The sequence below is a fragment of the Apium graveolens genome, chromosome 8 (genome assembly GCF_009905375.1).
Source record: "Apium graveolens cultivar Ventura chromosome 8, ASM990537v1, whole genome shotgun sequence".
Lineage (NCBI taxonomy): Eukaryota > Viridiplantae > Streptophyta > Magnoliopsida > Apiales > Apiaceae > Apium > Apium graveolens.
Genome location: NC_133654.1, coordinates 47,796,475 through 47,820,749, shown reverse-complemented (window position 1 = coordinate 47,820,749; position 24,275 = coordinate 47,796,475). Strand labels below are relative to the sequence as shown.

Here is a 24,275-nt window from a genome sequence, read left to right as displayed (position 1 = left end):
AGTTCGGTAAAATTGATATCAAGTACAAGCCTCGGACAACCAGCAAGGCTCATGCATTAGCAAACTTCATTGTCGAATGCAACATTAACAACCAAGAAGTTAGGGGCAAGAGATAGTAATCCCATAAGAAGAAAGAAAAGATAAGGATGAAGACTTGATTATAAGGGAGTATTGGGTTCTCCATTTTGACGGAGCATCCAAAATAAAATCTAAGGGTGTATGCCTAGTCTGGCAAAGCCCTGAAGGGTTTATGATCGAATATGCATTGGAGTTGGATTTCTCAACTATGAACAATGAAGTTGGGCATGAGGCTTTGATAGCCGGGTTAGGCTTAGCTAGAGCTGTGAGGGCTAAGCGTCTTAAAATTTGTGGAGATTCAAGGCTCATCAACGGGGAGGTTAAAGCTAGATGATGTCATGGTAAAGTACCTAAGGGTCGTGAAAGGAATACTGACTCAATTTGATGAATGGTACGCATAATATGTTCCGAGAAAGGAGAACACTATGGACGATGCCCTTTCCAATTTCGCCTCATTTGAAATTGAGAACTATCCAAAAAGTATCTACTTCCAAGTCCCGAGGACCCTGACAATCCATGTCATAAACTTGATAGCACAAATTGGCTTAAATAACTGTTGGATTGATCCCACCAAAAACCACCTTGAGACAGGTTGGCTCTCTGATGATGCCCAAGAGGTATTCAAGTTGTCAGTAAGAGAATTGAGGTATTCTCTGATCAAATGCCTTATGTACAAAAGGTCTTTCATGATCCCATATTTGAAGTGCTTAAGACCTCACGAGGTAGAGGAGGCACTGAAGGAAACCCATGAAAGAATTTGTGGGTAGCACTTGGGGGGCAGGGCCCTCGCTCACAAAATAACCCGATTGGGGTTTTACTGGCCAACAATGTTAGCTGATGCAAAGGCTTATGTGAAGAAGTATGATAGATGCAAGAGGCACGCTCCTGTAGTTAGACAACCCACAAAGAGGCTCACGTCGATTAGCTCTCCCATCCCCTTCGCGATGTGGGGAATGGACATAATAGGTCCCTTTCCTGTAGCATCTGGTCAAAGGAAGTTCATCGTGGTCGCCATTGACTACTTCACTAAGTGGATTGAGGTTAATGCACTAGCTAAGATAACCCACCAAGAAGATTTCTCAATTGTTCTGGGAAAAAGTGATATGTCGATATGGAATGTAACACCCCCGAATCCGGGGTCGGGGATCCGGGTTGTCACGAGTTCCATTTCCCTTATCCATACTTAATCTTAACAGTCAACCAACTAATGCGTACTGTGACCCCACAATATACACACACACACCACAAGTTATAGTCTCAGAGATGAATACCAAAATAACACAAGTCATTTTATTCCACAATTATAAACCATTTCACCTTAAAAAGGGTTTCTGAATAATTTACATATTCTTTGCCATTATTATAATTCATAAATATACATAAGTCTGGTACATCAAGAGTTGAAAGCCTAGCCTATTGGTAGTTCCTACCTCAGCTACAACGGCATCAACGCCTACAGGAAACTGCAGAACGTTTCCTAGCCGCTCACGAATTGGGAGCTTGATCCTGTTCATCTTGTCTATCTGTTGTTGTGTGATGAAAGAAGAAAGCAAGGGTGAGTAACAAGCCCACCAAAATAATATGTATTATAATTAACAATATATGAGCATTCTCATAATACTCATGAAAGTCTTGGTCAAGAAGAATTGGACCAAGTTTAACCTCTTAATGCGACCAAGTCACAAAATATTTAGTATATATGTATATATATATACTTTTTAAAATCTTAGAATCCTCTTCCATGCATAATATACATAGAGTTCCAGTTTATAACTATATAAAAATATCGTTGCAAGGTGATCTCATATATCTAACCTTGTCTCAACGTTTTTGGGAAAATCTTTGTCATGTATAAGATAATCATTAACCAGATATAAGTTGAAAAGATGAAGTTACAAGATACTCCAATATACTTATATCTTTTTAGGATACTACTTGAACTACCACCGTTCAAGGTATTATCAATTTCAAAAGTTCATCACATAGATGAGACTACAAGAAAAGACTTGAATAGATTCAATCTTTGAAATATCATTATAAATAATGAAGTTACGAGATACTTCATTAAGTCCCGATATATATATAAACCTATATATATACATTTCATACACTCCTTGAAAACCTTTGTTATGAAAATTATAAACAGAGTTGCAATATCCAATGAATTTGGAAAGGAGAAAACCTTGGCATGAACCCGATATCTTGCTGATCAGGCAAAGATACCAATAAGTAACCTTTTCTACTAGTAGATGGATGAATCCCCCACCGGTCATCACCCTGGCCTCATTAGGACCTTGTGCTGGACCGCCACCCGACCTCTTACGCGTTGATGGGCTGCCACCCAGCCACTTACACTTTGATAGACCGTACCCCGACCTGTCGCTTATGCCGACTCAATTAGATGGACTTACTTCCCGAACATTGGGTAAGTAATCAATTCATTTATCAAAATAACAACCTTGTTGCGAATAGAAAATACACTACAGAGCCGGATCCCTCAGGTTTTGAGCGAGTATTTAAGTCCCCTTCGAAAGGAGGATCTTAAATATAAAAATGAGTTTTGGGATATGCCCTAACTTTTAAAAATCATTTTGAAGACTCGAAACATTTTTAAGAATGCTTGGAGTAATGCTGATTTAATGAAATAAATCAGTCCCGATATATTAGAAAATATCTGAATATTATTATTCAAATAATATTCCCATAAAGAATAATCTTTATAAAAATAATTGAAGTAGAAGTTTTAAAACTCATACTTGAAATGAATATTAAATAACCAAAGATATACTTATACGAAAGTACGATCTTTATTTGAATAATCGAAAATAAGTTTGATTATCGAAACATTATTCTTTAATAAAATAAATAATTTTATTTAGTAAATAAGAGGAGTCATAAGTCCTCGAATGAATATTCAAAATTATATTCATTAAATAGAATAAACAGAGTCATAAGTCCTCGAATAAATATTCAAGATAATACTCCTTAAATAAAATAAACCGAGTCATAAGTCATCGAATGAATATTCAAAGTAATATTCATTAATAAAAATAAAGTTATCGAATAATCTGTATTCGATTAATAGTTTTGAAAACTATAGCTATATAAATATATATAAATATATATAATATACACGGGAACATCGACTCTCGGTTTTAGAAAATGTTCACCTTTGGGTCCCCTATACTAAGGGTATACGCAACTACTGCTTATCTCTAGCATAGGTATTATGCAACTTATAAGCATGAATCAACAATTAGATATCAATATTATGAAAAAGGCATGCATATAAACCATATCAGCATGCTCCAATATATCGCAAGATTTTTCTAATAACAATCATGCATCTATCACAAGATAATGCATATACATATATACATCACAACAACAGTATAACATGTAGAAAACTTGCCTGAGTGTTCCCGGTTAGACTTAAGCTTAGAGTGGGTCCGATAACCTATGAACAACAACATAAGTCGGAATTAAACTACGGTCGCTTAAGAAACTAGACTTTAACCAATTGAACCCTAACGTTTGCTTATGGTCGCTTCTACGCTTAACGAATCACATAAGTCGTTCGAGTACCCTTGGCTCCACCATTTTTAATAAATTAACCATTATGAATTTTAAGGCGATTATTTCGCGAGTACTCTACCAACTTCCTAATCCACTTTACATAATTGTTTCATACTCCAATTAGTCATTTAAGAGCCTTAACCAAGGTTTCAAAGTAAGACGAGGGGTAATGGTTCGTTCGCGAAATGCCGTTACTTAAAACGGTCGTTTCTCCTAAACCATACATCGGATTCAAGCGAACCACATATTAAAATGAAGCTCGTAACATGAACTATCTAAAAATGGCAAAGGTTAGAATCTTTCAGTGAGTTCACGGGTCCTAAAGTTAAGAACAGAACAGTTAAGGAAAATCGTGCATTATGACGTTTATGTTTACGCGATTTCCAATTTAATTAACACTCTAAATTATCATCAATTCACTCACAACCACCAATACAACAATATTCAACCATCATACTACAAACTCAGTCCCCAACTCCAAGTTTTACCAATTTATCCAACCAATCAAAGACCCAATATTCAAAACTAATACAAATCCACCAAAACTACTTATAATCAAAGATCAAGCCTTAATACTAACAATGCTTCAATAAAACTTAATGGAATCATAAAATCAAAGCTAGGGTTTGAAGTTGATACCTTCCTTGGTAGGTTTTAAGTTTCTAGAAAGCCTTAGGGAGCCTTAATCTAACCTCCTACAAGCTTGATCTTTCCAAAGAAATCAAGAACACAAAGTTAGGTTTTGAAGTTTCTAAAAGACTGATTTAAAGAAATGTAAAAATTAGGGTCTTACCATACTTATTTGGACGAGACTTGTGAACAAGAGTTGTAGGCCATCTCAATACCTTTCCAACGAGCTATAGAACATAACATTTGAGTGAGAATTGAAGGAGATATGGTAGTTTTAAGTTGCTGCTCTGGTTTTGGCCGAGAGCAAGGGAAGAAAAAGTGAAGTAAAAATGTTTCTAGTTTGATTAAATGATTTGTGTGGTGTTTAGCTTGGTTACTTCCTTTTTTTGTTAATTAGATTGTTACCATGGTAAAAATTGTGTGGCTCACAATCAACCAACCAATCCCTCCATTTGTCATGCTTATGTCACCATGCCTATGTCATCTTTCTCATGTCATCCTCTTACACTTGTCTTCTTCTTGTTGGTGTGATAACATCATCATCCACTAACCTCTTTGATTAACCCCTAATTACTTGGCTAATGATCGCTTATCTGTTATACGGTTCGCTTAACTTTCGTTCTCGTTTATCATTTGAGGGATCATACATGGGATCTTATTACTTAGGTTCCCCTAAACCTTTCTCAATATTTTATATTCCTTTTATGATCCTCTCTAAAAATCCTTGAATTTAAATTCTTTTTATCATGTTACCTTATACTCAATTCTTTCGGTATTTGGTGGATTTTCGGGAAAAATCAAAGTGTTCGGATTTGGATTCTGACAATCTTTACATACACCTATATACCATATAGAGTACTAATAAGACCTCAGAATATCAATAAAAGAACTGCTACATTGTGTGGCATGAAAAATTTTCTATTCAGCATAATCAACAAAATCACTATTCATAAGGTTTACAAAAAGTCCAAAATTTTTGGGGTTATTACAAGGAATCTCATGCATCCTTATTATAGAGAATGGGCGATAGTTTGACAATGAAGAGTTCAAGGAGTATTGTAATGACAACAACATAGAACTCCGATTTACCTCAGTTTCCCATCCTCAAGCAAATGGGCAAGTAGAAGTCGCTAATTGAATCATCCTTGATGGACTCAAGAAGAGGTTTAAACGCTCAAGAAACACTTGCATTGTAACACTCCCAAATCCGGGGTCAGGAATCTGGGTCGTCACGCCATCCTTCAATCATATGTAACCTGTATTAATTCATTAATCCCATAACTCTATATCACAGACCTTCAATCTCACACATACATACACACAAGTTATAGCCTTAAGAACGATGTACACAATGTAATCTAGTTTTATTACAACTCAAATGTACTTTACAGGATCTTAAACAAGTATTCATAACCTCTACATGAAGTCACAATAATTACCACTAACACATTATACCTATCTAGATACTCTGGTCCACCTGAGACGAAGCTGCAAGGGTTTCTCCCCACGACTGCAAGCGACTAAGTCCCACACCGACATACTGGTTATATGTTATATTGTGACATTTAAAAGAAAGCAAGAGTGAGCAATGATGCTCAACCATAATGTACAAACAGTTGAAAAATAACTGCTAAAATAATACTTCGTCGTATAATATGATGATTGGAAAACTTGGTGGTATACACCTTTTTCTCTTTAAATTAAATCAGATATTATATATATATATATATCAAAATATCTTTACCATGCTCTCGATAGTATTATATACTCAGGAGAATAAATCTCTTGGTATTATACACCTCTTTTCAAAAAAATATTTTCAGTTGACTTATTAGTCTGCAAATACCTTAATAGTAAACCCATTACTTAGGCTTGGGTTACGGTATTGCATCTCAATTCTAACCGGAAGAATATAAGACATTCACTGGAGCCACCGCATACGATGATCAGTCGTAATACAGAAATCTGTAACCTTTTCTACTAGTAGAAGGACGACACCTTCGTATCCCGGTTATCACCCTTGCCGCATTCGGGCTATGTGTCCCATTTCGGGTATGCACACACATCATAAGTTCCTGAGTACACAAAATACCTTCGCCTGCGGTACCTTTGGTAGTCTCCCTAGTATTCATCGTACTAGAGTCTACCCCTCCAAGTCCTTTGAAGAATCCTATCATATCTCGAGAACTCGAACCACATCGAAGTTTCCCAAGCGTATTGCTTGTTGATAGAAACAACTCATCTCATATGTATATGTATGTACTTCCAAATATTTTCGGAGGAAGTACTAAGGTAATGTGAGTTGACCGTTGTCAACAGATAAATAAATAAGGTGGAGTTTATTTTGAAACTATATTCAAAATATTTAATATACGTCGAGATAATATTTTCGACAATCCGAAATAATTAGACTGATTTTCTGAAATTTCAAAAAATATTTAAAATCAAGTCTTACTATTTTTAAATCATATTACATCATTTAATAAATATTTACTAATTAAATAATAGTTATTAAATAAATAAACCTCGAATAATGATATTTTAAAAGAATATTTGAATTATTATTCTGTTTAAATAATTAAAGTAATCTTTAATAGATATAAGTAATCGAGTTTGAAATAAATAATTGGTGGAGGATACTTCTCCTCTTTAAAATGAATATCTGAAATAATATTCATTGTTCGAGTGATTAAATAGAGTTGAGGGAATATGATCTTTGGAAATCGTTTTAAATAAGTTCGAGGTATTTAATACTTCGCAAGTGGACATCGAGTCCCTTGGAATAAAATAAGTACGGACTTTTGATCGTCCAAAACATCACCGGGATAAATCCCGGGTTTTCGTTTCATAACTCCGACTGACTCTCGGTCTTATGATTTATACATCACGCTTTACTATAACGTTAATATTCTTAAATAAAAAGCCACCATAATACTTCTGCATTTTCATCAAATTATACTGACCGATCCTCGGTCTAAAATATACTCCTCATATATAAAACGCTACTCTCTAGCGTTATCTATTGAAATTCGGTAATATTCATATACCAAAATCATTAACATATCATATGATATTATATATCACAATTTGTAAAATATCATAATATAACATCATGTATATATCATTTATTTGAAAACAAACACAACACAACAGTTTTAAAAGGTAGGGTTTGAAAACTTGCCTAGAGTCCAAGATACGTTTTCCGACTTCCTCTTGTTCCGGGTTTTCTAGTCAATAAATATCATAATCTTAATCAGTATTCCTAATCCCATCACCGACTTATATTTCTAACAAGTACAATACTTCATATTTTTCATTATTCGACCGACTCGAAATGAGTATCAATCCTTGGTCGAAACGGACGGTTAAAGTGGTCTTCAAGAGTTGACTTTACTGAATGTTACTATTACGCGACTCGCACTCTAACATTTTTAATAAATTGAAAAATTAATATTTTAATACAAAACTACCTCAAAAAGCTTCTTGAGTGCTTTTAATATTTATCATAAAAGTTTATTTTGATAGAATGAATTTAAATAGGTGAAAAACATTTTAAAATTTCGGTCAACTATGGAGTTTTACTATTCATACCGCTTTCACCAAAATGTTGATTTCTCTTAAACTGTTAACTCAATTGACGCACCGTTTTTGCGTGCACGATCTCGAAAAAATTTAGAACACATTATTTAAAAAATGGTTTTCTCGTAACAAGCGTAAAAATCCCGAAGCACCATTTTTCTAGCAGTCGGTTGCGTTTGGTATTTTTACTCTGCGCAACCTTGGCTCCGACATTTTTATAAAATTGAAAATTTAATATTTTTACTTGAAATTTTTATGGAAGATAAAAAACTCTATATCTTACTCTTTGTAAATATTTCATGATTTTTGAATATTCCTAAGTCAATCATTTTTATTTACAAAGTTCATGATTTGTAGTCATTTTTGTCGCATAAATCGTAAATCTATTTACAAAATATACTCCTGATATGCAACGCTACTCTATAGCGTTATCGATTGAAATTCGGTAATATTTATATACCAAAATCATTAAGATATCGTATGATATTATATATCACAATTCGTAAAATATCATAATACAACATCAGGTATATATCATTTATTTGAAAACAAACCCAACACAATAGTTTTAGAAGGTAGTGTTTGAAAAACTTGCGTGGAGTCCATGATACGTTTTCCGACTTCTTCTCGTTCCGGGTTTTCTAGTCAACAAATATCATAATCTTAATCAGTATTCCTAATCCAATCATCGACTTAAATTTCTAATAAGTACAAACTTCATATTTTTCATTATTCGACCGACTCGAAATAAGTATCAATCCTTGGTCGAAACGGACGGTCAAAGTGGTCTTCTAGAGTTGACTTTACCGAATGTTACTATTACGCGACCCGCACTCTAACATTTTTAATAAATTGAAAAATTAATATTTTAATACGAAATCACCTCGAGAAGCTTCTTGTGTGCTTTTAATATTTATCATAAAAGTTTTACTTAGATATAATTAATTTAAATAGGTGAAAAGCATTTTAAAATTTCGGTCAACTATGGAGTTTTACTATTCATACCGCTTTCACCAAAATGTTGATTTCTCTTAAACTGTTAACTCAATTGAAGCACCGTTTTTGCGTGCATGATCTCAACAAAATTTAGAACATATTATTTGGAAATGGTTTTCTGGTAACAGGGGTAAAAATCCCGAAGCACCAGTTTTCTAGTAGTGGGTTGCATTTTTGTATTTTTACTCCGCGCGACCTTGGCTCTAACATTTTTATAAAATTGAAAAATTAAAATTTTTATTTGAAATTTTTATAGAAGATAAAAAACTCTATTTCTTACTCTTTGTAAATATTTCATGATTTTTGAATATTCCTAAGTCAATCATTTCTATTTACAAAGTTCATAATTTGTAGCCATTTTTTTCGCATAAATCGTAAATCTATTTACAAAATATACTCCTCATATATGCAACGCTACTCTATAGCGTTATCGATTGAAATTCGGTAATATTTATATACCAAAATCATTAAGATATCGTATGATTTTATATATCATAATTCGTAAAATATCGTAATAAAACATCATGTAAATATCATTTATTTGAAAACAAACACAACACAATAGTTTTAAAAGGCAGGGTTTGAAAAACTTGCCTGGAGTCCATGATACGTTTTCCGACTTCTTCTCGTTCCGGGTTTTCTAGTCAACAAATATCATAATCTTAATCAGTATTACTAATCCAATCATCGACTTATATTTCTAATTAGTACAAAACTTCATATTTTTCATTATTCGACCGACTAGAAATAAGTATCAATCCTTGGTCGAAACGGACGGACAAAGTGGTATTCAAGAGTTGACTTTACCGAATGTTACTATTACGCGACTCGTACTCTAACATTTTAAATAAATCAAAAAATTAATATTAATACGAAACCACCTCTAGGAGCTTCTTGAGTGCTTGTAATATTTATCATAAAAGTTTCATTTTGATAAAATGAATTTAAATAGGTGAAAAGCATTTTAAAATTTCGGTCAACTACGGAGTTTTACTATTCATACCGCTTTCACTAAAACGTTGATTTCTCTCAAACCGTTAACTCAATTGACGCACCATTTTTGTGTGCGCGATCCAGAAAAAATTTAGAACATATTATTTGAAAATGGTTTTCTGATAACATGGGTAAAAATCCCAAAGCACCAGTTTTCTAACAGTGGGTTGCATTTGGTATTTTTACTCCGCGCGACCTCGGCTCCGATATTTTTATAAAATTGAAAAATCAATATTTTTACTTGAAAATTTTATGGACGTTAATAAACTCTATTTATTACTCTTTGTAAACATTTCATGAGTTTTGAATATTTTTAAGTCAATCATTTCTATTTACAAAGTTCTTAATTTGTAGCAGTTTTTGTCACGTAAATTGTATTTACTAAAATGGTCATAACTTTTAATCCATAAATCGAAATAAAGCGATTCAAAGGCCTAAACAATCCTCATAATATTTTATATCATAATAAAGTCTTACTATTCAAGAATATACAGTTTATACATTCTGTATTTCTGCAAAAAACGTATGGTTACGATTCTCTCGTTTTAACAACATTACGCTCGCGACTCGGGTTTCGTTTTCGCTCTAATTCATTAATCAAACATCATCAATCACCATACCATCATTTTAACACTTAATTATATCAATAACATCATATTATTGAGGCCACAACATCAACCTTAATAACTAACTAACTAAGCATCAAGAAAATAATAAATCAACCATAAAAACTAGGTTTACAACTCAGATCTTTAATCTTCTTGAAACTTAAACCTTAAACAAAGTTTGGGTAAAGATTTATACCTTTATTGAAATCTTGGACTATGTTCTTCTTGATGGTTGAACCTTGGGAGGGCTTGGTTGTGCTTAAGGATCCTAAATCCTGCTATGAAAATCAAGAAAACAAAAAGAGATTTTCGGAGTTATTATTCATCACCAACTTTGAACATGGATTTGAATATGCTATAGTAATTCAATGGCCATGAAATTTTGAACGTACCTTGTAAATGATATGAAGAAGATTTTTTTAAAATTTGGTGATTTTTAATGAGTATAACATGAGATTTTAATTTTTCTTTCTTCGGTGTTCTTGAAAATCAGCATGATGTTTTTTTTGAAGAGAGAGAGATAGAATTTGCTTGGCTTCATGGATACTTCTTATGAAATGATGATATGCATTCTTTGTATATATCTCCTAGGATTGTTAAATCTTTCAAAATCTTCCTAGGATAGCTTATGATCAAGGCTAGTTGCTAGGTTGTACTCTTTCTACTATTCATGCCACTGTTCACTAGCTAGATTACTATGCAATAGCTAGGTTATTATTCTTGCTAGGCTAGCTACTATTTAACCATGGTTACTTTATTACCATAGTTAACTTGTATGGTTAGCTTGGCTCGATACGTTAATTTATTTGCTTACGCGTTTGCTTGGTCGCTTATTCGTTTTTGTAATAAATCTTTGTAAGCGGTTCGCGGGGTAAATCCTTTCTTATACGTCCTTTATGTTTTGAAGCCTCGTACTTGGGTTTGAATTTGTAGGATTTTAGATTTTTAATTATATCGTCATCCTCGTATTCCTTGACATTTCGTAGATACGGTCATTTTTCAAAGTTCATTTTCTTCGAAAACTAATAGCGTTTATTTACACTTATTTGGTACGTATAATCACAATATCAAATCGGAACCTTAAATTAAAAACTCGTATATGGTGTGGTCACAAAAGTTTTTGTTAAATCGCAAGGTTATTATTTATATGGGTCTTTAACTGATGTAAAACATTCAGGTTTTTACATGCGTGGACGAATTGCTACTTATAATATGGGCATATCGTACTACTTGCAAGGTTACGACTGAAGCTACCCCATTCATGTTGACCTACGGAGTCGAGGCAGTAATTCTCCTTGCGATCACCCGCGGATCACCGAGGGTCGAAGCGTATGAACCAAAAACTAATAAAAAAGTCATGAGGCTCGCTCTCGACCTTATTGACAAGGTCCGAGATAAAGCCAATGCCCATAATACAGAGCATCAGTACATAGCCTCCCTCTATTACAATAGGAGGGTTAATGAGAGGTTCTACTTCTTCCAGCAAGGAAACTTGGTTTTGAGGAAGATTGAGGCATCAGGAGTTGACGAGAAAGGGAAGCTAGCCCCTAATTGGGAAGGACCTTACAATTCGTAAAATATTATAATACAATATCATGTATATATCATTTATTTTAAAATAAACACAACACAACAGTTCTAAAAGGTATGGTTTGAAAACTTGCCAAGAGTCCAAGATACGTTTTCCGACTTCCTCTCGTTCCGGATTTTCTAGTCAACAAATATCATAATCTTAATCAGTATTCCGAATCCCATCACCGACTTATATTTCTAATAAGTACAATACTTCATATTTAATATTATTCGATCGAATCGAAATAAGTATCAATCCATGGTCGAAACGGACGGTCAAAGTGGTCTTCTGGAGTTGACTTTACCGAATGTTACTAATACGCGACTCGCACTATAACATTTTTATTAAATTGAAAAATTAATATTTTAGTACAAAACCACCTCGAGGAGCTTCTTGAGTGCTTTTAATATTTATAATAAAAGTTTCATCTTGATAAAATCAATTTAAATAGGTAAAAAGCATTTTAAAATTTTGGTCAACTACAGAGTTTTACTATTCATACCGCTTTCACCAAAACGTTGATTTCTCTCAAACCGTTGACTCAATTGACGCACCGTTTTTACGAGCGCGATCTAGAAAAAATTTATAAGACATTATTTGAAAATGGTTTTTTGGTAACAGGGGTTGAAAATCCAGAAGCACCAGTTTTCTAGCAGTGGGTTGCGTTTGGTGTTTTTACTCCGAACGACCTCGACTCCGATATTTTTATAAAATTTAAAATCCATATTTTTACTTGAAACTTTTATGAAAGTTAATAAACTCTATTTCTTACTCTCTGTAAATATTTCATGATTTTTGAATTTCTTAAGTCGATCATTTCTATTTATAAAGTTCATAATTTGTAGCAGTTTTTGTCGCGTAAATCATTTTTACTAAAACGGTTATAACTTTTGATCCATAAATTGAAATCAAGCGATTTAAGGGCCTAAATAATCCTCATAATATTTTATATCATAATAAAGTCTTACTATTCAAGAATATACAGTTTATACATTCTGTATTTCTGCAAAAAACGTATGGTTACGATTCTCTCATTTTAACAACATTACGCTCGCGACTCGGGTTTCGTTTTTGCTCTAATTCATTAATCAAACATCATCAATCACCATACCATCATTTTAACACTTAATTATCTCAATAACATCATGTTCTTGAGGCCACAACATCAACCTTAATAACTAACTAACTAACTAATCATCAAGAAAATAATAAATCAACCACAAAAACTAGGTTTACAACACAGATCTTTAATCTTCTTGAAACTTAAACCTTAAACAAAGTTTATGTAAGGATTTATACCTTTATTAAAATCTTGGACTATCTTCTTCTTGATAGTTGAACCTTGGTAAGGCTTTGTTGTGCTTAAGGATCCTAAATCCTGCCATGAAAATCAAGAAAACAAAAAGAGATTTTCGGAGTTATTATTCATCACCAACTTTGAGCATGGATTTGACTATGCTATAGTAATTCAATGGTCATGAAATTTTGAATGTACCTTGTAAATGATACGAGGAAGATATTTTTAAAATTTGGTGATTTTTTAATGAGTATAACATGAGATTTTAATTTTTCTTTTTTTGATGTTCTTGAAAATCAGCATGATGTTTTTTTTGAAGAGAGAGAGAGATAGAATTTTCTTGGCTTCTTGGATACTTCTTATGAAATGATGATATGCATTCTTTGTATATATCTCCTAGGATTGTCAAATCATTCAAAATCTTCCTAGGCTAGCTTATGATCAAGGCTAGTTGCTAGGTTGTACTCTTTCTACTATTCATGCCACTATTCACTAGCTAGGTTACTATGCACTAGCTAGGTTATTATTCTTGCTAGGCTAGCTACTATTTAACCATGGTTACTTTATTACCATAGTTAGCTTGTATGGTTAGCTTGGCTCGATACGTTAATTTATTTGCTTACGCATTTGCTTGGTCGCTTATTCGTTTTTGTAATAAATCTTTGTAAGCGGTTCGCGGGGTAAATCCTTTCTTATACGTCCTTTATATTTTGAAGCCTCGTACTTGGGTTTGAATTTGTAGGATTTTATATTTGTAATTATATCGTCATTCTCGTATTCCTTGACGGTTCGTAGATACGGTCATTTTTCAAAGTTCATTTTCTTCGAAAACTAATAGCGTTTATTTACACTTATTTGGTGCGTATAATCACAATATCAAATCGGGACCTTAAATTAAAAACTCGTATATGGTGTGGTCACAATAGTTTTTGTTAAACCGCAAGGTTATTATTTATATGGGTCTTTTACTAATGTAAAAAATTCGGGTTTTTATATGCGTGGACGAATTGCTAATTATACTATGGGCATATCGTACTACTTGCAAGGTTACGACTGAAGCTATCCCATTCATGTTGACCTACAGAGTCGAGGCAGTAATTCTCCTTGCGATCACCCGCTGAACACCGAGGGTCGAAGCGTATGAACCAAAAACTAATAAAAAAGTCACGAGGCTCGCTCTCGACCTTATTGACAAGGTCCGAGATAAAGCCAATGCCCATAATACAGAGCATCAACACATAGCCTCCCTCTATTACAATAGGAGGGTTAATGAGAGGTTCTACTTCTTCCAGCAAGGAACTTGGTTTTGAGGAAGATTGAGGCATCAGGAGTTGGCGAGAAAGGGAAGCTAGCCCCTAATTGGGAAGGACCTTACAATTCGTAAAATATTATAATACAAAATCATGTATATATCATTTATTTTAAAACAAACATAACATAACAGTTCTAAAAGGTAGGGTTTGAAAACTTGCCTAGAGTCCAAGATACGTTTTCCGACTTTCTCTCGTTCCGGGTTTTCTAGTCAACAAATATCATAATCTTAATCAGTATTACGAATCCCATCACCGACTTATATTTCTAATAAGTACAATACTTCATATTTAACATTATTCGACCGAATCGAAATAAGTATCAATCCATGGTCGAAACGGACGGTCAAAGTGGTCTTCTAGAGTTGACTTTACTGAATGTTACTATTACGTGACTCACACTCTAACATTTTTATTAATTTGAAAAATTAATATTTTAATACGAAACTACCTCGAGGAGCTTCTTGAGTGCTTTTAATATTTATCATAAAAGTTTCATTTTGATAAAATTAATTTAAATAGGTAAAAAGCATTTTAAAATTTCGGTCAAATACAGAGTTTTACTATTCATACCGCTTTCACCAAAACGTTGATTTCTCTCAAATCGTTGACTCAATTGACACACCGTTTTTGCGAGCACGATCTAGAAAAACTTTATAACACATTATTTGAAAATGGGTTTTTGGTAACAGGGGTTGAAAATCCAGAAGCACCAGTTTTCTAGCAGTGGGTTGCGTTTGGTGTTTTTACTCCGAACGACCTCGAGTCCGACATTTTTATAAAATTGAAAATCCATATTTTTACTTGAAATTTTTATGGAAGTTAATAAACTCTATTTATTACTCTCTGTAAAAATTTCATGATTTTTGAATATTCTTAAGTCGATCTTTTCTATTTATAAAGTTCATAATTTGTAGCAGTTTTTGTCGCGTAAATCGTTTTTACTAAAACGGTCATAACTTTTAATCCGTAAATCGTAATCCAGCAATTCAAGGGCCTAAACGATCCTCATAACATTTTATATCATAATAAAGTCTAAATCTTCAAGAATCTACAGTTTATACAGTCTGTATTTCTGCAGAAAACTTATGGTTACGATTCTCTCATTTTAACGACGTTACGCTCGTGACTCGAGTTTCGTTTTCGCTCTAATTCATTAATAAATCATCATCAATCACCATACCATCATTTTAACACTTACTTCTCTAAATAACATCATCTTCATTTGGCCACAACATCAACCTTAATAACTAACTAACTAATCATCAAGAAAATAATAAATCAACCACAAAAACTAGGTTTACAACTAAGATCTTTAATATTCTTGAAACTTAAACCTTAAAAAAAGTTTGGGTAAGGATTTATACCTTTCTTGAAAGCTTGGACTATGTTCTTCTTGATGGTTGAACCTTGGGAGGTCTTGGTTGTGCTTAAGGATCCTAAATCATGCCATGAAAATCAAGAAAACAAAAAGAGATTTTCGGAGTTACTATTAATCACCAACTTTGAGCAAGGATTTGACAATGATATACTAATTCAATGGCCATGAAATTTTTAACATACCTTGTACATGATATGAGGAAGTTGTGGTTAAAATTTGGTGATTTTTAGATGAATATAACATGAGATTTGAATTTTTCTTTCCTTGGTGTTTTTGAAAATCAGCCTGATGTTTTCTTAAAGAGAGAGAAAATTTGCTTGGCTTTTTGGATACTTCTTATGAAATGATGATATGTATTCTTTGTATATATCTCCTTGGATTTTAAAATCTTGCAAAATCTTCCTAGGATAGCTTATGATCAAGGCTAGTTGCTAGGTAGTACTCTTTCTACTATTCATTTCACTATTCACTAGCTAGGTTACTATGCACTAGCTAGGTTATTATTCTTGCTAGGCTAGCTACTATTTAACCATTGTTACTTTATTACCCTAGTTAGCTTGTATGGTTAGCTTGGCTCAATACATTTATTTATTCACTTGCGCGTTTGCTTGGTTGCTTATTCGTTTTTGTAATAAATCTTTGTAAGCGGTTCGCTGGGTAAATCCTTTCTTATACATCCTATACGTTTTGAAGCCTCGTACTTGGGTTTGAATTTGTAGGATTTTATATTTGTAATTGTATCGTGATTCTTGTATTCCTTGACAGTTCGTAGATACGGTCGTTTTTCAAAGTTCATTTTCTTCGAAAACTGATAGCGTTTACTTACACTTATTTGGTACGTATAAATCACAATATCAACTCTAAATATTAAATTAAAAACTCGTATATGGTGTGGTCGTAGAAGTTTTTATTAAACCGCAAAGTTACTATTTATAAGGGTCTTTTACCGATATCAAAATTCGGGTTTTTACAGTCTTCCCCCTTACAGGGATTCCGTCCCGGAATCAGTTTAGAAACAGACGGGGATACAGTTCACTCATGACAACCTTGAGTTCTCACGTTGACTTCACAGTATTTGATCTCTTCGTAAAATTTCCACTCTTCCATTAAATATATTTCAGAGTACTCGTTCTTGTTGACCTCTGATCTCTACACATTGCTCCACATGCGCTAAGTCTGGCTGCAAGTTTATTAGCTCATTTTCAATCATATGTCTAGCATTGATGGTTAAATTTCCTAACATCGATTCGTGGTACTCGTTATAAACTTGGAGACTGTTCGACGATGGTGTTAATTTATAAGCCAACTTTCTTGGTCCTTTAAAAATTTTAACCGGTCCAATAAACCTTGGGTTCAACATTTCTTTCCCTTTCGAATCTCATCACTCCCTTTCCGGGAGGCACTTTCAACCGTACTTGGTCTGTTACTTCGTACTCTCTATCCTTATAGTTTTAATCTGCATATCTCTATTGTTCATCCTGGGCCACCACTAGTCGGGTTCTGATAAATTCTATAAATTTCTTTGGTCTTTTGACTCAACTATGGTCCAAGTATCCTCCGCTTACCAACTTCTTCCCAACCTAAGGGATAACAATTCTTTCTTCCGTATAAAGCTTTTTAGCCATTCCAATGCTCGCATGATAACTTGTTATTGTCGATGATTTAATTAAAGTCACTGGTCACTTCATCTTCCTTAAAAATTAATAATATTGACTATTAGCGTATCTTCTTGTGTTTAGAATGGTCATTCAACTTATTCGTTCCCCTTCATCACTCTTACTAGTGCTAGAGTTTCGTTCCTTAAGGTTTGCTCATTTCGGCGCATCATCTCTGTCGATTGTTTTATGTAAGAAGTTCTCGTTGTATTTTTACATGCTCATCTCCTGTTATACGCGTAGCATCAGATTTAAAATTTCTTCTTGTTGTAATGTAAGGCACATCGTGGTCCCGTTGTCATCTTGAAAGAAGCACCATTTCATACGCAATTGATTGATACGTTTTAGAACTGTGGAACGCTTAGCTTCCGCTATCGGTCATAATTCTTTAATCATTTCCCGTATAATATTTATAGTACTACGATACCTTCCGGGTCTTATTCGTTATTCTCGCTAGCGCCTTAGACGTATACACGTTTATTGGGAGCTACTACCAATGGCCTTTAAAGGGCGTGTACGATCTTCTTTGCCTTTTGTCAGTTCTAACAATGACATCCTTCATTCTTCCACGTTGTCCTTCGTAAGGGATATCAACGGCTATTTTATGTATGCCCGCATGGTAAGCGTAACTATATAAAAATTCTATTGACGATAGGCTATTCTCCCAACTTCCTTAATCAAAGGCATGATGCTTGACTTATCTTTAATTGTTTCGAAAGTTCTCTCATTTTACTTATTGATCTGCACACTTTATGTGGTGCCTCTGCTCGTTATTTTTCACCAAATACTTTGGAAATTAATCCAGTTGTGGAAATATTGGGTACTTGCACGGCGTAAATGCCACGGGGTCTCCTCATTACCAATTATCTCTTCCATCTTCATAAAAATTTTGTCAAGTGGAGATCTTTTATTTGCCTAATAAAATAAGTGGTCTTATTTAACCTATAACTTATAATCCATAACTAGCACGATGGCTTACTTGGTTGTTGATAATTCCCCTACAAAATTTTATTATAATAAACTCTTACTCCCATCCGAGTCGTTTACAAGTTGCAATCGCCAAAATTTTAATCCTCGCCATTCCGTTTTCATTTTCAACCATATCGAGTACTTACTTACCTACTCAATAACATCCCTTTTCATATTCGGTCATGACTAGTATCCTCTTAAGTTTATAGGCATCATTAATTCTTCCCGTTACGTAATAAAGGGTTCTCTTCACATTGTCTTAACTTGAAAACTCATTCGTGCGATCCTCCTCATCAGTTTTCCTGAAATTTGTTATTCTCGATCTATCTTTTTCTACTTAAAGTATCGGCCACCATATTGGTCTTTCCTTGATGATAATAGATTTCTCAATCATAATCCTTTATCAATTTGGCTATAGCCTCTACCTCGTGTTCAGTGTAAGTATACACTTTGAGAGAGAAAAAAAAATTCCATAGTTTCCTCATAAGTTAAACTCTTCACCCTTTACCGTGCGAACCTTATCGCGAATATTCTAGATCATTATTATGACACCTTATGTCCCGGTATCTAAGCCACATATACGTATTGTTATGCTACACACAAAATCCCTTTTTGTTTTTTTGTGTAGTACTGCTAACAGGGGTTGTTACTAATCTTACCTTCACTTTTTGAAAACACTATTCTTCTAATTCATATATGTTTGGTCATTCCTGAATCCATTAAATACTCATTCTGCCAAAAAATTCGTACGATATATTCTAAACATGTTATTCCCCCTTTTTCAAAATTTTACCCATCAATATATTTCAAATTGCACAATCGTAGCACTGAGTTTTCAATCTCATATTACCGCAATCGGTTCTCAACTATACTTCTATTTGTTCGGAAGACAATTGGCCTTGGAAGAATGATTTTCGTGATATCGATGTAATTTAGACACTCTTTACAAGATTTCAAAATCAAACATCCCAAGAAATAATGAGCTCTAAATAAAAGAGTCACACCACTCAAAAGATATATGAATTGAAAGAAAGAATACAACAAGGATTGTTCTTCCATGTTCTTAGAATTTTATATTAAGATATCATAGAGAATATCCCTTGAAAGCAATGATTGCTGAATAATAACATCATATGAATGACACTTGTAAGATTTTTTCCATTGAAAGAATACTTTTCTTTTCGAATAATGAAAGAAATTTCAAATGACATCCTTAACCAAAGGTTAACCATTGAGGTTTCAAAAAGATGCTATTTTGAAAGAAGAAATTTTATTCAATGATTAACAAATAAGGAAGTATATTGTTCTTCAATCACTTTATGATTTTAATTGGATATTCGTTATATAAATGAAAGGATAGAATATTTCATGAACAATATATTTCATAAAATTGAATATGAATTCTCGTTTGAGTGGGCGACCTAGTTAGGTCTCAATTAAATCATTCTTTGAAAATTTCATCAATAATTAATCTTGCGTATATAATGCATCGTGTAAAACAAAAAATTGATTGGAAGTGGTACTAGAAAAAAAATAATAACTAGTCCATATCAAGCAATATTATTAACCGGCTAAGAAAATGGCCAGCTCAATTGGTTTGGCACATAGCAACTAGCTAGGACGATTAGCTAGGCTTCCATCGTATTAATTTAAATTTCGACTAATTAGGACATTAACTAATCGTTTATGAGAACATATGTAGCTAAATATATTTTAGTTTGTTCGAGAAAAAAAAGAAGAAAAACTCAACATCGTAACCACTAAAGAATTTGTGGCTATCTGGATGACGATTTCAAAATAAAGAGTTTTCAAATTTGGCCGAGAAAGGCTATTATAACTCTGAATCGAGTGGTCTTGGCATCAGAACAATCGATAGCCCCTCATCAAGTATTTCTTGCCAATAAAACGGTACACTCAGAGGTGCTCTCGTTCACATACTTTATCGAATTCCCAAATCGAATTGAATTCAAAATACCAATATCAAATTGATACCCTTATTGTGATTTCAAAGTTCAATATACAATCTCATCCCGAATAGAAGAAAAGGATTCCCGAGGAGTCTATAGATATTAGATGGTCAATGCCCCTAAATAGATAATAAATACAGCTCGAGTGAAGAGTGTAAGTATGGAGGAAATCAAATGTTAATATTCTCAAAGGAATATTCGGTGATAACGCAAGAAGTTAATTAAAGAAATTCCTTGGATAATTTAAAAGAAAGTATAACAGGTCTGAGCCTGAACAAGAAGATAATAATCTATGAATGAAAGTTCATGGATCAACTAAAAGAATTGAACAAGTCTTGATGCGGAGAAATACTATTCAAGTTATTGGTCACATCAGAAGTTCAAAGTAGGGAACTAAAAGGATTTCCTGATAGGACTTATCAAGGCAATGCAAATGATAAACAGTTTGGAGGGAGTAGTGTGACGGTGAGTAGATACCAAAATAATTCACTGATTGTCCTAACCATCGTCATTATCCGTCCGAGGATGATCCCATCTCTTCATTTTCGTAACTCCATGTTTCAACTAGTGTCTCCCTCAACATCATTTTAAAGTTACTTACTAATTTGACTTTCATAAGTATATCTGTCATTTCGGTGTTTTACCTCAAAGACCTTTCTTAGAATTATTCCTAAAGCATATGTTAAGCCGATAGGGGCCTGCTACACGCATCCGTTACTAATTATAAATGGCGAGTTCCCTCTGGGAACAGATCAAAGAGATCTCTCAGGGATCTTAATGCAGTCCATAAGTTCGCTGACATGTGTGTATAATTGAACATACGTTACCGAATATATTAGAGGTCTATGAGTATATATACGTAGTCTCTGACATCATTTCTACTGAAAAATTCCGCTCTAGACTCCCTGGTCTATCCTTTTAGAAGGTTTTAAGATTAAACCATCACTCGTTGTAATCTTAAGCCATTTAATTATAAACATGCCATCAATTATCGACGCTCTTGATCTCTGAGCCAAACCATCATAACCTTATATGTTAAGTGTAACGTTTGGGAAATTTACGTCTGTATTATATCATATTTATAATAAATTATGTGTATTAATGTGCTATTATGTGTAATTATCTGTCAAACCTTAATTGCTACGTGTTCCGTGTATTCTGTGTTATTCCGGTATTTTTAAGATATTTTTCAGATATTTTATTTTGCATTCATAAGTTTCATTTCAAACGTTTTATGACCCAAACCATGATTTTAAAGCCAATATTTCAAATAAAATAATGGGCCTTATTTTTCATCAAACGGCTTTTACCATCGCATTATTCTGAACATCTAGACATTTTATAAATTTTCTCGTTTTGCGAAAAATGACTTTTTCGGGCCCCATTGGGTGTTAAAAACCCAACAAAATCACATTTTTATTTTTATAAAATTATAGTACTTTTATTTATACCATTTCTTTGTATTTTTGCATTATTCACATTTTTTGGGAAATTTTGGCATATATATTGCATATGTCAAATATTTATAAATTAAATTTTAATACTCAAAAATTATAAAAATTAGGGCCAAATATTTTTACTAGAAGTGTAATTAGCCCCTTAATTTTATTTAGGGGTATTATTTTTCACACTATAAATAGCCTAATTATTATTTAATTATAATTAATTAATCATTAAAATTCTGTAAATTTTCTGGAAATTCTCTGAAGAACAATTCGGGCCGGATTTCGGGTCGAGAATCAACCACTGATTTTGAACGTTTCTGAGCATCAAATCGATCGATGTGAGTATCCAAATCAATCCTCTCGATCTATTCTTTCGGTTTCTCGTATCAAAATCATGTTTTGATGTGTTAATTTTCAATTTCGATTTTTAGGGTTTATACCCGATTTGGTACTTTTTGATTCTGAGGTTATTTGTTGAAATTGATGTTGTAGATAGCTTTATTTGATGATTTATGATCGATTGCTGCTAATTAATTTTACTGACGATTGCTTGAATTGATAGAACGCTATCTAGGGTTTATAGTCAATTTTGAATTGTACGTTTATGATTTAGAGAAAGCTGAGGTATATAGGGTGTTAGGGCCTTGATTCTGTGTTTAACAAGCTTTGATTTGAGCTATTAATCTCGTGATTTTATGTACAAATATGTGAATTCGATAGTTGGCCGGAAAACCTTGAGTTTGGATCGGAGAACTGATTTCAGGGATGATTTTGGTCATTTGATGGCTGAAATAGTGTTGTGGGCCGATGAGGAATGAAAACCCCGTAAAAACAAGGCCAAACGATGCGTGTTTGACAGGGTTTCAGGGTTGCCGAACTCCGGGAACGTCACCGGAATCTGAAAAAATTCCGGTGTGTTCTTGAAGACCCGACCCGTGCTCCAACCCGTTTACCCGAATCAAAACCCGGATTAGAACCCGGTTTTGATCCGTTTTTGTCAGAAGCCATTTTCTGACAACTGTTTCTGGAATTTTTATTATTTAATTATATTTTATAAAAATTAAAAATCAATTTTAAATTTTGAAAATTATTATTAATAATTTTTAAATTATTTTATTAATTTAGAAATTCGAATTTAGTTATTTACATAATTATTTAATTACTTATCTAATTATTTATCTATTTATTTATTATTTAGTAATTAAGTAATTAATTAATAATTAAGGATTAAAATTAATCGAATATTATGATTTAAAGATTCGATAATTCCTTAGATAATACGAGTAATTGAACGATAAGTTCGATTATTATCATTTGAGCGATAGTTAATTATTTGAGGAATATCGTAATAATTATTCGTAACGAATAATTAAATACAGATAATTGATTTAAATTGTATAAATTGGAATAATAACCGTAATGTTTCAATAATTATACGAGAAATGTGAGTAACCCGTATTAATACGAGTCGTTGATAGGTAAGTTGGATTATGATCCGAATAATAATTGATTATTCGGCAAATAACGTAACAGTTAATTGTATCGATTATTTATTTGTAAATAATCGATCTAATCGAGTAAGTAATAGTAAATTTTAAATATTTGTAATAAGTTGTAATTAATCCTAATAATTAGAGATTAGTTATTATAAATTATTAAATAATTAGTTATTAATTATTTAATATTTATTTATTATTTAAAAATGATTAATTACTTCAATAATCAATCAAATAATTTTCATTAAATCATAACATATTCATTTTAATTCCAAAAATTATAGAAAAATTATTCTTGACTCTGATTTTTCCTAAATAATTATTTAAAAATTATTTTAGGGTTTAAAAATTAGCAATAATTATTTATATTGAATAATAAATTAAATTATCAGTGTTTAATTGATATTAATTAGACCGTTAGTCCGATTTGAGCGAAACGAAAGCCCTTTTACTCATAAAAATGAATTCTTTTCATTAAAAATGATAATAAAGCCTAATCTCTTCTAGAAATTAGTTGATTTTGTTATTTGTTTGATTATCAGTCGAAGTGCGTGCCGAGAAGAGTCCGAAAAAATTCCAGAAAAATGGGAAACAAGGCAGATGATGATTAGTGAAGCGATCAGCGAGTCGATTTTAATTCTAAAAATTATTTTAACTATAAAAATGATTATGTGCTTATGTGCTTATATGTATTATGTGATTAATCGAGTCTTACTTGCTAA

At 32.9% G+C, this 24,275-nt stretch overlaps 1 protein-coding gene across 1 annotated transcript; it reads left to right on the top strand.

The window, feature by feature from the left end:
* The first annotated feature begins 905 nt into the window (after positions 1 to 905).
* LOC141679559 (uncharacterized) lies at positions 906 to 12,036 on the top strand. Its single transcript, XM_074486029.1, has 2 exons — positions 906 to 1,196; positions 11,638 to 12,036. The coding sequence occupies exons 1-2, from the start codon at positions 906 to 908 to the stop codon at positions 12,034 to 12,036; spliced, it is 690 nt and encodes a 229-aa protein (XP_074342130.1).
* The last annotated feature ends 12,239 nt before the right edge of the window (positions 12,037 to 24,275 follow it).